Source organism: Colossoma macropomum, unplaced genomic scaffold (assembly GCF_904425465.1).
Source record: "Colossoma macropomum unplaced genomic scaffold, Colossoma_macropomum, whole genome shotgun sequence".
NCBI lineage: Eukaryota > Metazoa > Chordata > Actinopteri > Characiformes > Serrasalmidae > Colossoma > Colossoma macropomum.
The window spans coordinates 778,216-796,730 of NW_023494825.1; the positions used below are offsets into that span (position 1 = coordinate 778,216).

General features: G+C 37.0%; 1 protein-coding gene across 1 annotated transcript in view; it reads right to left on the reverse strand.

The window, feature by feature from the left end:
- Positions 1 to 15,346, reverse strand: part of ndfip2 (Nedd4 family interacting protein 2) — a 32,926-nt gene extending 17,580 nt beyond the window's left edge. Inside the window, exons 1-2 of the mRNA XM_036560365.1 lie at positions 14,967 to 15,346; positions 2,307 to 2,478 (exon numbers count right to left, since the gene is read on the reverse strand). Of these exons, the coding sequence (XP_036416258.1) occupies positions 2,307 to 2,478; positions 14,967 to 14,996 (202 nt within the window). The 5' untranslated portion in view covers positions 14,997 to 15,346. The remainder of the gene's footprint in view (positions 1 to 2,306; positions 2,479 to 14,966) is intronic.
- Between the last annotated feature and the right edge of the window lie 3,169 nt (positions 15,347 to 18,515).

An 18,515-nucleotide genomic window follows, 5' to 3' on the forward strand; every position in this document is an offset into this window, starting at 1 on the left:
CAGAGTCCAGTGGTGGCGCTTTACACCACACCAGTCGACACTTGGCATTGCGCATAGTGATCTTAGGCTTGTGTGCAGCTGCTCAGCCATGGAAACCCATTTCATGAAGAATTTCCTCAGACGCATAGTCATTGTGCTGATGTTGCTTCCAGAGGCAGTTGTCAGTGATGCAACAGAGGTTTTCTACGCGCTACAAGCTTCAGCGCTTGGCGGTCTACCACTTTGAGCTGTTGTTGCTCATAGATGCTTCCATTTCACATTAACTGCACTTACAGTTGACAGGGGCAGATCTAGCAGGACAGAAATTCCGTGAACTGACTTGTGTCAGAGGTGGCACCTCATGACAGAGGCACATTTAAAGTCACTGAGCTCTTTAGTCTACGGCCAGTGTTTGTCTATGCATGCATGGCTATGTGCTTGATTTTATACCTGTTAGCAATGGGTGTGGCTGAAACATCTGAACTCAATAATTAGAAGTGTTGTCCACATACTTTTGGCCATGTAGTGTATGTCAATACATTGAAATGTAGTGTATCCCTAAATAATTAATGTTAAATATCAAATGTTTCACGTTTTAACTTCCACAAGGCTTAAGCTGACTTCGTATTCGCCAGCCTTTTGTTCGAAGTTTCCATCCCACCTTAAATAAAGCAGCATATACATTATGGAACCTGTGCTTCGAAGGATTAAATAACACTGATTGACTGCAGTTTTCGTTAAATAAAGATACACATTTGTGTGCAAAAGTTTGGACACCCCTGGTCAAATTACGTTTAGTTGACCTTGAAGAAAAGTAATTGTCCATGAAGTTGTGCATTAGAATGTGCATGGTTGAATGCACAATTACTGCATACTTGCTGAATTTGACATATTGGGAGGAAAAAAACATAAAATGTGGTCTGTGCAAAAGTTATGGCACCTTTTACCTTTAGGTATTTTGTTCCAATATGTTAAACAATAAATGAATAGAAATTTTGCACTAAACTTTGCCCAATATTTAAGTTTGCTTACAGTAAAGAGCATATTTTCACTTAGAAAGCCAAAAAAACATGTTATTTGACTGGAGATGTTCAAACTTTTGCATATGACTGTAATCTATATTATAATATATGTTGTGTGTCTTGAAAATGTCTTTAAGTGACATTATATTTTTGCCGTATTGCCCCTTGTTTGTAGCTCTGTGTGTAGCCACACATGTACCTGATGTAGGTCACATTGCTCCACAGGGCCCTTTATATTTCCAGAAAAGAGCTGACCCTCTATTAAAAAGTCATATTTCATATAAAAAGGACTTGAGAAAACTGGCTGCCTTACTGGGTCCTGTGTTTTATGTTTCAGAATAACAAAACTTCACACCCTAATGGATGGAAGTCATTAAATGCATAATATACAGGTTTCATAACCATACAAACATATAAAAGACACTTTTATTTAGGTAAAATCTCCCACTACTTAACCACATTAGCCTCGTAGCTCTAATGTAAACCTAAACAAGCAAACGTTTTTTTGAGAGGTAAGAATATTGTCAATTTAATCATTTAAATTTGGCCAAACTATCATCATATACACTGTTTTCTGAAGCGTATAAACCTATGTTTCCCATGAGGTCATGTCACACAGTGACTAATTTAATACCACACATGCAAAAGTTCAGTTTCGGTCAGTAACTGGACAAAGAATTTCCCACGAAGCAATCACTGAAGTGACTGAAACTGCAAGTGCTAATTGCTCCAGCATGTGCAGTTTGCATTGCTAAATCTGTTGCTAAACCTTTAATGACAGCACATGGAAAACCAAAAACAGACACAAACCATCTACCACCAACACTGAGAATTATGAAAGAAAACGAACTTTTCACTGAGCCACTCCTTTACGCTGTACTTAAACAATTCCTTCTTCAAATAGGACTCTATATGCTTAGTTCATTATTTGGTCTCAAGCAACTTACGTTAAGCTGATAAGTCACTCTGGGGCAGCTAAGGTTAACATGCACCAACTTTAAAATAAAAATATGGCTTTTTGAGGTAGGTGCATGTTGTTTTTCAAGCCCCCAACTTAAATTTACCATCAAAGCTGTGTGAGGCTTATCGCTGTGGCACAAAAATGGCCTTGAGGAAGGGCGAACATCATGATTTTGTGCTTCAGGGTCAGGATAGTTATGTCTCTTTTGCCAATGTTTCATTGTCATTACCAGATGTTCCAAAACTATTTAGGGATAGTTTACAGTATGAATATCTTTCTAGATAACTATTAAGGTTAGTGTGAAAATGCTGCAAGCATTTATTTGTCATGTACAGTGCACAAACCTGGTGCTGCGGTGGCTCCTAGTGCCACGCTGGCATAGGGAGGGGGCGGAGCCTCTGCATCTGTTGGCATGGAGACAGGGCTGCTCGTCGCGCCCTCTGAGGCAGCAGCTTGGGATGAGGTGGACGGCTCACTGGCAGGGGTTGGTTCAGAGGAGTCATCCTCATTGTGCAACTGAAAGACGTGACAAAAGAATGAGGAGTCAAATGGAGTTCCTCAGGGGTGTATTCTAGGGTCAATGCTAATGTTACACTTTAAGGTGGTATGATTTTGTTTACTGATTGACGGCAGACAGACTGTGTTCACTGCAAAGAGTGAAGATTTTGCACTTGATTTGATTACGTTAGAAGTGTCAACCAAAAATCTGACATAAATAGTTCCCATTTCTAAAACTGAACTGAGGATAATGATCTGAAGATGTGCGCAAAAGAGGCACTAAGAGTTTACTAAGCTGTGAAACTCAAGCAGAGAGGAGAGTCAGCAGACATTTCCACAAATAATGTGCCTTCAAAAAAAGGCTTAACCACATAGTTTAGCTCTGGCCAAGTCGGTCCTTCCTGATGAAACAGAACGCCCTCCCTTTTCTGAATAAGTCCACTTTGGCCCAATCTCTGTTATGTTAAAAAATCAACAAAGGTTTTGCTATCTAAAATCAAATGCCAGTGTATTTAAGTGTGAACCATTGGTGGATATAGCATGTTAGTGGTGATATCTAACAGCTTGACCTCCTTGACCTCACTGTATTTTCTCTTTGGCTTTGAATGCAGCCCAAAACATGATAAGCAAACCAACACGTTTAACCCTGAATATGCAGGGGAAACCAATCCAAATGAATCCGAAAGCATCAGCCAGTGGTGTGGCTTTTCTGTAGTGTGACATTATCCAGGGCTGATATTTTGGCTCAACGATGACGCTATAGGCCACAGAGTCTCTGCCAGCAAAGTTTGTAAACACCGTAATTCACACGGTAACTCGAGATTCACAGTAACGCGAGCTGTAAGACGGGGACATGTGGTCATCCCTCCGGGTGCACCTGTTGGACCACCACACCAAATCTCTCTCTAGCATCTGCAGGCTACAAACACTGGACCTAGCGCACATAGCCCTGATATTTTAGCAAAAAAAGGTCCACTTTAGCAGCACTAAAAACAGACTTAACATTGTTTTAGCAGCTTTATGCTTACAGGTTTTTGCTCATGTCACGGAAACTGCTAATAAACACGACCATGACATTTTTCACAAGTCTGAAACTGAAATTTTTTCTTATGACATTATTTGTCATGCAAAAAAAACCATATATTTGTTTATGTACAGCCCATTTAACACATTAGGAATAAACTACTGCATTTTTCAACATAACGAAAATGTCAGAATGCTCAGGTTCTTCATTCTGATTGTAGTCAATGTAAAACTGTTTTATATATGTACATAAAACACATGCTTATGGAATTATCTTTGTTATACTGTCTAAGTTATAATAAACTTATTTATTAAACTTTTTTTTTAATTTTCATATCAATTTGATCATTTAATATTGTATTACAAGGAATAAGCCACTCAAGTCCATTAATTACAGTGGTTTTAGCCGTACATTACAGTGATTTTATCTAATTAAACCCTAGGGGATTGTTCATGCACACTTATTTCAGCATTTACAGTCTAGTTTTATAGTAATTACTGAATCATTCATATGAACAATTTTCAATTATTTCAAAGCAAGAGTTTTATCATTTTCTGTCAGGTAGCTTTTAATGGGTCAACCTTTTGTTTGAGGGGCCAAAGTGCAATGTTTGTGCCAAACACACCAAACAACACACAAAAAAAGAAGGTAGGTTGGTTTTAAAGTCGATTTTACAACATTATATTATATTTTGTGACTGAAAATGGTTGTTTTGCAGGGAAATAGGGATGTAATAACTTGTATATAATATAAAAACATTTGTTTTTCATATGGTGAGGGGATGAGCCAAATCAAACATCCTCCAGAGCAAACTCTGGACCATGGGTCAAACTTTGGGCAGCCCTAACTCAGCTACAGGCAGTTTACAAGCTCTGTGTTACTAGGTTACATTCTTTGTTCTACGTAGGACTACATTATGCTTATGCTGAATCCATACACACACAATTTAGTATTACAGCAGTATGTAACTCAAAATGTCACTTTACTACACTTTACAACCAACTTTGCTGGAGTTAAGTGAGTAAACTGGCCTTGTTCTTTGAATCCCTCATAATAACTGTTTGACTTTCTGTGAAACATTATTGAATCACACATTTAAAGGCAGCCAAATCAACTAAAACACTGAATATTTTTAATGTCTATCTTTTGGGTCCTTATGATTCTCGAAGGCATCTCCAACTATAGTACAGTATACTGGATACTGATGTAATGTACATACATTTATGTGCACCCAACCCCACCTTTATGATGTCTGTACTGCCTAAAGGTTGCATTCATGTGCCGTATTACTCACCAACAGGCTCCAAGGTTCAAGGGTTTAAAGGAATTGCTCCCAGTGGCAAGACTTTCCAATAAAAACACCACACATCGCTGAGCTAGCCTTGGAGCAGCCACGGCACTGTCTTCACAACTGCTGTTACTTAGCTTCAATGTCTTTCCGCAATTATGTAAACCTGATATGCAGAGCTATAAATCCACTCTCTCATTCACTTCAGTGAACAATGGCCTTGATTGGTTATCGAACAACTGATAAAATGATGCCAGCTCTTCATTGACAAAAAACAGTTTTCCTAAATGATCTGTTTTTATGTACAAGAAGATCCAGAGCTTGTAAAACACAAGCAGTGTAATGCAGTGCTCCATTGAGTGGGCCTCTTATGGTAGTGATTCATTTGCACTGATTTTGGACTGATTTCAAAATTAATTTTAATTTGAACTGATTTTCATTATAATGACATTCAGTGAAGATTGGGACCAACTCAGTGTTTTTTTAAAGCTTGGTGTGCTGTTTGAAGCCACTAACCTTCCTAGTCAGAGCCTTCAAACCATGAAGCTTTTAAATGTTTTCAAGCAGCAAACTAACGAAAGCAGCAGTTTGGTGGAGCTCTGTAACAAGAACTGTTAACTTTTGTAACAAGAACCCACCAGCTGGATGAACCAGAGCGAGGGGCTACAATCATAGAAAAGCTGAACCACTGACATTATGTGATTTTCATGTGAATCATGTGAACATGTGAACAGTTTCCATGTTCTCAGCGTCTGCATGTTCTAACCTAAGAGTGTATATATATATATATATATATATATATATATATATATTTATATATATATATATATATATATATATATACACTCTTAGACTAAGAGTATATATATATACCCTCACTGGTTAGAACATGCAGACGCTGTTGCTCTCACTGGACGTTAGTAATTAAATTGGAAACTGTTCACTCTGTGGAAATCACACATTTTTCCATGTTCTGTGCTCACATGATAAAAATTGTTATTGAATAATTAAAAGTAATAAATACATTCTGATTAAGCTAATTGTCTCCACTAATAAAGCTAAAACAAAATACACTACATTTTAAATAAAGTCAAATCTGAGCGAATAAGATAAATGTGATTAACAATGATTCACTACACAAAACAATGTAATTAAAATTACAAGTGATAATTTTTAACAGCCCTGTTTTTATTTTCTATATTCTAGTAGTGTGAAAACAGATCCTACAGTCAGTATTTTAACAATAATTATGAACTGAACTAAAATATTTTCAAGATGCACCGAGTTATCAAATCGACTCAACCTGAGGTCAGAGAGTTAACCTCTGTTGTAAACTATGGTGGTCTAACTGAAGCCTAGCACTAGCATGGCTGAGTGGAGGACATTTAAAACAGAAAAAAAATGGGAAAGTCTGTGAACAAACTTTAAGCTGGCTTCTCAAAGTGTTACGTAATCCCAGGTGGCTGCTTGACCATTGCTTTGGTATCCCAGGTAGTTGCTAATATAGCTGTATATATTTGTATGCTAGTATGCATTTCAATAGGTATGTAATGTCTACGAGGGGCTGCTGTATGAAAACTGTACATGTGATCGGTCCCAAAAGCACAAGCCCACTATTTCCATATAGGCTCTATAATCTTGCAAAGCTTTGTGGCTCTAGCTCAAAAACTGCAACCAAAAAAATGTAAACTAATAAAATAAAAAACAAACCAAATCTTCCAACCAAACAACTGATTCTGATAACAAGATGAAATCATAACACATATTTTGCTTCTTTGCTACCATTCAACAAAATAAGAGTCAGTGGCAAACACTGCTTCAGAGGCATTCCTACAGTTCTGGAGCAACGGGACAATATTGGGGAAGGAGACACATCAGTAACACTTTAAATATATCATGGAAGATGTCATGTGCTGTAATAAGTTGTTATGACAGATTATGCCCAGAAATACAACAGTCTCATGCTATCATTACTGTTAATTGACATATGTTGTAATGCTGTAGTAAAGTTTGATGTCATGGTTCATGTGTTATCTTGATATTTTAGTTTTTTAGTAGAAAATGAGTCACAAATATATCCAGATAAACTGATCCCAAAACTGTTCAGTGGAGGAATTAATGCAGTAGTTCAATATGCTGGCATGAAATGGACATAATCCATACATTGCCACTTATTTTGATTATGAAATACCCTCCAATGTATTGAAACTGCCCTAGTCAAATTGCCGTGAGGTGATTAAAGACTAGCCTGTGTTGCTTCGACCAAAACAATTTAAGTTTGATGGATCACATGATTCACCCAAACACCCAAAGAACCTCCCCGATTGGTCAGGAAGCTCACAGCACACTACTAAACAGTCAGTGATTGTTCAGAGGCTCATTTGCATATTGTAGACTTCCACAATACCAGGCTGATGCTGCAATAAAGATAAAGGAACGATACACTGGGCAGGCCCGTTATACAGGCCATGACCTCTGCACGCCAAACAGTATCACTTATATGTAAAAAAAGGTCAGCTCATATTATGTGGCGGAGGACTCATGAAAAGATACGGCCAACAGGGAAGAAAAAGCATTCCGGAGAAATAACTGGATCTCCCTCCCCCCTCCGCTTTCACCACCAGCTTTAATTCCACGCTCTAAGCTTCAACCCACCACCGCAGGGTGGATGCCAAAGTCCAGCGGGGAAAGCGGCACGTCGCGAATGCTGAAGTTCACACAGAGCGAGCCAGCATTGAGGACAGTGAAGACGACAGCGGGACAAACGTCCCTCCGTTAGCAGAAAGGTGAACAGAAGGACAGCATAAATGACCATTACATAAATGAACTGGATAGGAGCAAATTACAGGTCTCCCAAGGCTTAAGACTCACGGGATACAAAGTTTTACAAAACTCCTAATCCTTTGCCGAGAGCAGGCCTAAACCCAACAACCACAATAAGTCATTTGGAGAGAATGTTGAATGTACACAGCAGGGGTGGACGATACGGCAAAATATATCACCATACTTCAAAATATGTTCACAGTAAACAAAATACATCTCAATATTTAATTTTCCTCAGGTTTAATAAGTTGGAACAGACAAAATAGAACCTGCAGTGCCACATATAATAGTAATAAACCTACAACTACAATGACTTTTATTCTGTCTTTTACAAATTATGCTCTTTTAGGCCTAATTATGCTCACTTTGTAATGAAACATGTAGTCAGTTCTTTACACACCTACTCACGACATAAAAGGGTATTATGACATAATTTATCACAATATCAATGAAATATCATCATATTGCCCATAACTAGTACACAGTTTTCTTCTTTACCTCAAATATATCAGTCAGCCCAAACATGTCTTTGCTGTCTGAAGTTTGCTTTAGTTTTAGCTCTGATGCTACCAATTTTATCTATATTTGTTTGTTTGTATAGATTTATAGTTATAGATTTAGGTATGAGGTTAGCAGCACGCAAACTGGTGGACTATAGGCTTCCTAGCTACATTAGCCACGTAGCTTGAGTGCTAAAACGAAAGAAGAAAACTATGAACACCAAACATGACTTGACTGACTGACTCCGTTTGTGGCACTTTGCATAACTAAATTTAACTAAACTATTATTTTAATTGTTTCTGCCTTTTTCAGCATTTCGTGACTAGAAAAATTAGATACTATTTTCCATTTTCTTTTCTATTATCACAACATTGACTTAACTTGCACACTTCACCTATTATGACATTTAACCCTCTATTGCATAGTGTTGCCATATGGCAACAATTACTTTATCTCAATTTTACTAAAAAAGCAGTAATATAAAATCTGTGTTTTCCCACTTAATTGTGGAAAAAGGGTCTTTTACTTTGAAATGACAAGTACTTTATGACATCACATGACCAGGAATTCTTATTATGATGTTGTTTTTACCATATGTTCCAAATACCAATTGAAATTGTATTAATTTCCAGGATTTGTAAATATTGAGTCGTACACTTCACTAAGCATAAGTTGGATTTGTTTGGTGTTGTTTTCAATAAAAGGATGTTTTTAGATGTTTTTTTTAATTTACATTTTATAGTGCTTTTTTCCCAGATGTGGAATGGTGCTGTGACAACAATTTACCAAATACCCCACTTAATATATATATATATATATATATTCAAATATTTTCAAATATTTTCCAAAATTTTAAGCACATTTCAATAATAAAAACACATTAAAACATTTTATCATGTGCAAATAATAATTCATGCAATAGAGGGTTAACATATGAGGAGGCCACCTGCATGGGTTTAATCATTCTTCTTAGAAATGCCTGTTGACTAATAAACTCCTGAGTTTGTCATGCAAATACTGACTAAGCATCTTCACCTATACAAGGAAACATAGAAAGGAAATGTCTAGAGGCACACAGCACAGCTAAATATAGTAAACATACGCCATACAATGCCACATAATAATACCCCAAATAGCATCACGCAAACTGCACGCCTAAATCTACATCTATGTGTGTGTAAATGTGTATAAATCTAAAAAAGTGATTCAGACTTCAAGATGACCACTGTTTTTAGCTTTGTGCCACAATTTTGTCCATTTCCAATAACAGTACCTCAGAACAAAATAACAAAACAGCATGTTTAAGCTTAGTTTTGTGCAAAATTGAATTTCCATATCCCTCCACTACCTTAAATGTAGTAAATTAGCCTGGACATGTTCAAAGTTTTAAGTTAGCTACATTAGCTTTGTCAACTGACAAGACTAATGTAGCCAACAAGTTGGGAGGCTAATATAAAGATTAAAACTTACTGTTGTCTATAAAAATGAACAGAAGTACAGACAAAACTCAAGCTTGAGGAAAGCTGCTACTGTTTTTAGCTTTATGCTAACATTCCTGAGTCCTTGTTCACAGATGACAGTGTGTCATACAGTGTCAGAAACCACATAATCAAGTGTACTAGAGATGAACAACTCAGCGTCATTTTGAGGCGAGTGCTGTTTAAGGTGGGGCTCAGGAAAGTTCAGCTGGCAATTACCAACTGAATCATCTTTTTGTGTTCATTGTTCGAGCACAAGCTTAAAGTGACCAAACTGGCTGACCAGCCATCTTGCTTGCTAGTGGTTTACCCAAACAAATGTCCACAGTTATGCAGAATCATTTGTAGAGTCTATCAAACCTACATTATCTCTCAAAAGTGGGAATATAAGCACTGATTCTGCTAGCATACATGCTAAAAACATTAGACTTAGCCTTACTCACTCTTCCCTCTACACATTTAGAGCACCAAGTTGCAATGGTAGAGTCCCATGACGTCTCAATCAGTGCATTTACTGCTCTCTTTCTTCACAGTTATCACATTTGTCACTTTAAACCACTGCAATCATCTCAAATAACTCCACCTAGACAGGCCTACAGTTAGCACCATGCTAATTAGCGTATATAAGCTTCTTTAGCTACATTAGCCTTGTAGCTCCAGTGCTACAACTATAGATGTAAACTTCAGACACCAAACATGTCTTGACTGATCAACTAAACTGAGATAAAAGAGGGTGGAAACTGTACAAGTCTGATTTTGCACCAAACTTTCTCTTAAGGGACAACAAAAAAACTTGTGTCGAGCAGCAGTTCACACTCGATTGACAGGTATTGATCTCAGACGAGGAACGTGTTCACACGCTCACCTCCCTGTTAAAAATAGCCAAGCAATTACTTCACACCACCCTTTAATTTTCAGCACGCCAAACACAAGAGGCCTGAGCAGAGCAGGGCACGGCCAGGGTTCACGGGTGTCGAGCGCGGTTCTGCCGTTTGAGGACTTCTCCTTCTGCCTCCAGGCTCAAGGAGCGAAGAAGAGTTCATCATGATTCATAATAACAGGGAGAAAGAACAGCCTACAGGCTGTATCCTATAAAGTGGCTGCGCAGTTATGAAATACCAAGAAATGCAAAACCACAGCTATCTAAAATGGAAAGCCCTTGTCTGCGATGACACATACAGAGAAGCCTATTTTGCTGCCGTTGCGTGGCAACCGCCTACCACGCAGAAGCAAGAATCAAAAGGATAAGTGACTAAGAGCTTGTCATATTCGCGAAAAAAAGCAAAAGAGCCTCAGATCCAACTGCCTCAACTGGCCTGAAGTTTCGTCGTGTTTCAAAATAAGAATGCAAAATAAAGCCTCGCAGTCAGCGAACAAGAACACGGTGCGTCTACTGAGGATTATTATGTCTCCGTTTGGGCCAAATATGGCAGCTGGCCTGATTAGACTTGGTCTTGAGACATCAGGGACGACAAGCATAAGACTCCAGGGTCACTAAAAGTGCTCAAGGAGGATCACTGTGCATATATCAGCCTGAAAACATAACTAAATGATTAATAAACAAAAGCAGCTCCCGGTTATCTTCTCAAAAAAGACAGATCCCGCTGAGCTGGAGGCTTAAAGTGATAGTCTGTCAATAAAAAAGGAACATTATTACCGCCTTAGTCCAAATGTAGTCAGCCAAGATGTGTTTGGCGTCTGAAGTTCGCCTCTGTGGTTTTGCACTGGAGCTACTAGGCATGCTAATTAGCATGGTGCTACCTATGTTCCTAAATCAGACTCGTTTTGAACTGTGTGGAGCTGTTCAGTATCTCTGATAGACTTAATTATGTGGTTTCTGACACTGTATCACACACTGTTATCTATAAAATTGGACCAAAGTACGTTAACATAGCCAAACACAGCAGTAGCATCAACTTTCTATCAGCCTCGTAGCTCCAGTATAAAACTGAAGAAGGAAACTTCAGACACCAAACATGTCTAGGCTGGTTAATTATACTTAGACTTACCCGAGTTACCCAAAGGTATCGCTTCAAAATGCTGTACTGTTCTGTTTTAGGGATACTGAATGATAATTTTTCCATTTTAGGTACTGTTTCCCACAGTACACTCATTCATATCTCGAAATAATACAATGACCAAGCCTTTAGACCAGCATATTCACAGTAACTACGGAAATTCCACAAATATTTCCTGTAATCTAAATGGCTTTAGACTTAGCTAGTAAATGATTCACATCAGTCGACATAAATCACCGTAAAAACGGCACAATCTTTATGGGCAGAGAAGAGATGCGTCATTGTGCCACCTAACCAACCTAACGTCAAATATTTACCACAGGTTTACCTGTACACATAACGTTATCTATACATAATGTTACACGTATACACCCAAGCCTAGTACTGTTATTAATATATGATACAGTTAGTTCGATTCTAATTCTGAAAAACTGTGTTTCTATTCGACTATGACTGTCTTTTGGCAGGGAAACATTAAAACAGTAAAAGGAAACATCAGTAGAGAAAGCAGTGGTGAACCATGAGTATTTAAACGAGGCCTCAGTTTGGACCATAAATGTCAAAACTCAGTCAGAAACGAGGAAAAACGTTTATGATGAGGCTACTTTCTGCTAGCACCCCTATGGGACTCTAGTAGTATGTTAGCTAGCGGTGATTCACATGAACTATTTTTGGCTGTTCTGAATTAAACCGACATCTGAAGCTTGTAAAAAACATCCTGTATGTTTTATTCTGAAGTTTTGTACAGACATTTTTTCTATATATTGTACCTAGTAGCAGTTCAGTAAAGAGTCCTGTCTTACAGCTTCCACCACTGTTTTCCATTCCTAGCAACCACCTGAAATGTGGTTAGACTGAGACTCATACTCATATGCCAGTGACATATCTAGAACTTCCCGAAGACCAGTATTCTAGACAATTATTACACCCATCCACCTGTTACAACATTGTCAATACTATACATTATGATGTAAACTAGCCATAGACATTTACTCAACCTTTTAACATGAATGTACCACATGACTCATTTGCAGACCACATCCTACACATGCATTCAAGTTACTAATTAGGGATACACAATAACATCTTAATATCAGTATCAGCAGATTATGGCTTAAAATATTACACGGGAAATATTTGACCGATAATTCAAACCAACTTCAAGAAGAAAAGAGCAGAGTGTTCAAACGAAACCAGTTAATTTTACCGCGTTTGTAAATTTACATAAATAAATGTTATTTCTCTGTAATGCTAACTCAGCTACATTTTATAAACATTTGCCTATCAGCATCAACATAATCAGACATGCACAATAAAAATGTCAGATGTTAATTCTCATATCGGTACATTCCCATATAATTATAGATTAATACCATTAATAAATGTTAAATGTGTACAATTTGTTATTGTTATTACTGTATTGCATTATAATACGAACTAATCAAAGCCAGCCATTCAATATATTAGCATTATCGAATTATAGTTTATAGTTTACACCCCCACACTCCACCTATTAACCTTAATGTACTGTTAAACACATTAGATGCCCACACTGCACATTAACTACATTAACCTTTTATAACATTGTTAATATATTAAATAATGATGCTAACTATTCACCCATACTCTTATTAATCTTTTAATTAAGACTTATTAATGTCAATATACTGTATTACACATTAGAAGCCCATACTACTCATTAGCTAACAACTTTTAGAATATTGTTAATACAGTATGTAACGATGCTAACTATTCAATATATGCACACTTGACTTATTAAACGTTAATATACTGTATTACACATTAAATGCCAACACTACACAGTCACTAACAACATTAACCGGTTATAACATTCTTAATACATTAGGTAATCTTAACTAATCAAACACGCCCACACTCAACTTATTAAACGTTAATATACTGTATTACACATTAGACGCTGACACTACACATTAACTAACAACATAAACCGTTTGTAACACTGTTATAACATAGTACAATGACAAATATACCCACACTCAACTTATTAACCATAATATACAGTTTTACACGTTGATTTCCATACTTCACATCAGCTGACTACACTTAACCTTTTATTACATTGTAATACATTATATAATTATGTTAACTACACCCATGCTCAACTTATTAAACATTAATATACTGTATTACACATGAGATGCCTACATTACAAATTAACTAACAACATGAACTGTTTATAACACTCTTATAGCATAATACAAATATGCCCACACTCGACTTATTAACCGTAATATACAGTACTGCACTTTAGACTTTCATACTACACATTAGCTAACTACACTTAACCTGTTATAACCTTGTAATACATTATGTAATGGTGTTAACCATTCAAACACGGCCACACTCGACTTATTAAACGTTAATATACCGTATTACACATTAGACACCCACACTACACATTAACTTGACAACACAAAGCATTTATAACGCTGTTATAACATAATATAATGGCAAGTACGCCCACACTCAAGTTATTAACCGTAATATACAGTTTTACACATTCGACTTCCATATTACACATTAGCTAACTACACTTAACCTTTTATAACACTGTAATACATTACATAATGATGGTAACCATTCAAACACGCCCACACTTGACTTATTAAACATTAATATACTGTATTACACATTAGACACCGACACTATACGTTAACTAACACAAACCTTTTATAACACTGTTATAACATACTACAATGACCAATTTGCCCACACTCAACTTATTACCATATACAACACATTAGACTTCCATACTACACATTGCTTAACTACACTTAACCTTTTATAACACTGTAATACATTACATAATGATGGTAACCATTTAAACACGCCCACACTCGACTTATTAAGCGTTATTATGCCATATTACACTTTAGACACCGACACTACACATCAACTAACACAAAGCTTTTATAATACTATATTTATAATACTGTTATAACATACTACAATGAACAATATGCCCACACTCAAGTTATTAACCGTCAAATATAACATTATACATTAGACTTCCATACTACACATTGCTTAACTACACTTAACCTTTTATACCACTGTAATACATTATATAATGATGGTAACCATTCAAACACGCCCACACTCGACTTATTAAGCGTTATTATGCCGTATTACACATTAGACACACGTATTAGAGCGATAAGTCCAGTGATAAGGCTGTAGGCCCGGTTTCTCTGCTCATTCAGAGCTGCTTCAGTGTGAATGTGATTGTGATGGTTATCCCTGGTGAAGCAGCTCTGAGTGGACTTGGTGCAGTAGCGTTATGTAAATGAGCTCCATTAACGGCGAGGATGTGATAATAAAGTGAATCTCACCACTTGGTATCGGCTGGCCGCCTGCTCCATGACCTCCTCCTCCTCCGGCCGGAGCAGCAGTGACGGACAGAGAGAGAGAGAGAAATAAATAAGCAGATAAATAAATAGGAGGAGGACGGGGCTGCGGGGTTTACTGTGTTTACAGCCCGAGTCTAAACGGAGCCGCTCTCTGTCTGTCTGTCTGTCTGTCTGTCTGTCTCTCTCTCAGATATTCAGAGAGTTCACAGCGCTCAGTCAGTCTGTTCGCCCCATTTACACTCAGCACAGTTTCAGACTCTCTCTCTGTTCCTCTTTGTCTCTCTCTCTCTCTCTCTCTCTCTCTCTCTCTGATCGGAGAGGAGCTCTCACTGCGCCAACACAGCGACGATGGCAACTGCACCGGAAACTCCCTTTCAAAATAAAAGTCTCCAGAGAAGCACACTAAGGGAGCGTTTCAAACCAAACCACTAGCTCCCTAAATTTGATTTGAACAATTCACACGGAAAAAATAAAGAAATAAGAGTAAACGAATAAATTACATTTTACAATAAATATAAGATAACAGAAGACAGTTTCAGATCACTGCAGAACAGGGTAAAGATAAGAGCCGATGCCTTAATCCTGGACTTATGAATGTGAAATTGACCCATTTAGATTAAGACGTTCACAAGCTCATCTATTCTAGTTGAATTAGTATCACAGTTTAGGAACAAGTTCATTATCTCATAGGAATTCATGACCGCAAGGATAGGAATAAAGGTATTTTGAAAACATGCAGTTATAAAATATAGTGAAAAAATACAGTGATATATATTTTATTTTATTTATTTACATTTTTTGCACAGAGTGCATTGTGGTTATACATCAGTCTTATATCAGTTTTAAAGTTGTTAAGCAGAATTTTGCATAGATAAAAACTATGTACTGAATTTATCCAACCCCATCATCTCTGTGGAGAGCAGAGGTCATTTCTTTTTAATTGAAAATAACCTGCTTTAATGGAACAGTGACGTTCTTTTGTTATGTATTTTGTATCTAACAGATCTACAGCACAAATAGTACGTTTCCAAACTTCTCTAATAGAAGGATTACAAAGAGCTCTTAGAAGGTAAAGTAGTTTTCGATTTCGTGCTTTATTGAATGTACAACTACAGGGTGGAGGTCTTACTTAAAAGTGGAATGAAGCCAAAAATGTATGAGAGTGAAAATCTACATTTAAACACACTCAAATATATAACATAAAAAACGTTTTATCAGATAATATTAAAGCTTTCTTCATCCGCTGGTGTGTGATTTGTGCTCTCACACAAACGAACTGGGCAGTTTCACTTCACACTGTTCTGAATTTGGTTCAATGTTTTAATAAAAGCACAAATTCAAACAAACGCAAACTAGAATAGAGAAAAAAAAAACTAAAGCACTCTGATCTGTCACATTTGTAATGAAGACTTCAAAGATCTAAAAGAAAATATAAAGAGCAAAAATGATATTTTTTTCTATAGTGGTGCAAAATAGAACCATATTTCAAAAGGTTCTTCAAATATCCAGCAGCTTTTGCTTCATAGTGAAGAATCATTGTACTACACAGAGAACCTTTTCTCCATTCGAATGATTCTTAGTGTTCACCATTCTACATAGAGCCTGTACTGAAGAACCCGTAAAGAACCACTTTTAGGGGTGTATGTGAAAATAATGAGTTGATCAATTTCAAGATGCGATTTTAAAAAGTAATTGTTTTGACATGATAAGTCAAATTTGCGACATACTGCTGCCAGAACCTGAGAACGAGAGAAGAAAAGACAGACAAAAGAGGCAAACGAGGATAATTAACATAAAGGAACACTTCTCCTCCATTGAACTGTAAACATGACCATTTAAATACAATTTTACTTTGTTTTTACTCTTGATGTGGGTGATATTTAGGGGCCAAGAGCCTGAAAGTACACAATAAACACATAAAGAAGTTCATACAAACTCAAATTAAGGCAATTACTATGAACAGAAACATTGTAGTAAATGTAGGAGATCCTCAAAGATCCACATCCAGGTATTTAACCATTCCTATCGCACACGTTCTTGTATTTTGGAATATGGACTGGGCTGTGGACGGTGACATCAAACAAATGTATGAGAACGCAAGAACACATATGAGTGTGTACCTACTGAGAAACACCCACGCTTTCCAGAAGACGTAGGTGTCTCAGTGAAGGGAGGGAGGATGGGCGAGTGGTGTCAACATTCAGGCCCACACACTCAAAACAGATGGTTCTTCAGAGGTTCTTTAGTGAAAAAAACAATGGTTCTGCGTAAAACCACAAGTTCTACATAGAACCATTCCATGCTTGAATGTTTTACATAGTGAAATGGTTCTTTATACTGATGGAGAATGTGTTATATATGGTTCTATATAGCACTTTTATAGTTACAGGCTTGACATTGTAACAACAGAAGAACCCTTTTGGTGCTATATGGAACCATATATAACACATTCTTCATCAATATAAAGAGCAACTGCACCAGCAAAGAACCATTCAAGCATGAAATGGCTCTGTTTGGAACCTGCAGTTCTACATAGAGCCTTTAACGCCTAAAAGGACCATTGCCTTTACTAGAGAACCCTTGAAGAACCATCTTTTTGAAGTGTGGTATAAACAAAAGCAGTACAAAGGCAAGACGTGTAACGTTTTATCGTCTCAGCTTCGCTGTTCTTTGTAAATACACAATCATTCTGAAAGTGATGCCTAGAATAGGTTCCAAAAAAGTGGAACAGGAGCAGTTTAAGACTGGAAATAAACCTTGAACAGGTGATGCAATCATGATCGGGTATAAACAGAGCATGGAGAGAGAGAAAAGAGGTAAATGAAACCCAGAGAAGGAAGAAGCTCCTGTGGATCGTGAAACTGTGAAGCTGCTTTCAGAGAGGTTCTATTGTGAATAGTCATAAACATAAATGCTGTTGGTGGATGACTCTGAAAAATTACTTCATAATTATAACATCATTACATGCATCCACTGTTGAGGGGTCCATTTAATATGTATTACAACAGGCTATCACTGACCAACACTGTGTAAATAAAAGGCCCAACTTTTACTACCTACCAGTCACATTTTACACTGACCCCTGATAAAAAGAGCTGCCAACCCCAAATATTAGTATTAAAGTTCCTACTGTGAAACAGGTTCAAATATAATGACCACATCCAGCAACCCAAGACAAGTCAATAGTATTACTTTATGATGTTTTTCTATAGTAAATCAATTGATCCACTCACTTCAGAAAAAAACTGCACAATGGCGACATCTTCTGGCCAGCTGTGTGTAAGTGCATCATAAAAAATCAAATCAAAAACCCAGCAATCTTGAAGTCTGTAATAAAGGTGGGCCTTTATAAAGCCATTCTGTAAGTAAGTAGAGAAAGTATTCTAATTGATTTCATGATGTTTAATTTATGTGCAGTGTGTTGCATTAATATAGACTATATAATATTCATATTTACATAAGCCTACTTTTTTTTTTTTATTTCACTTCCTTTATGATAAATATGGCACATCAGGAGATCTGTGACAGCCG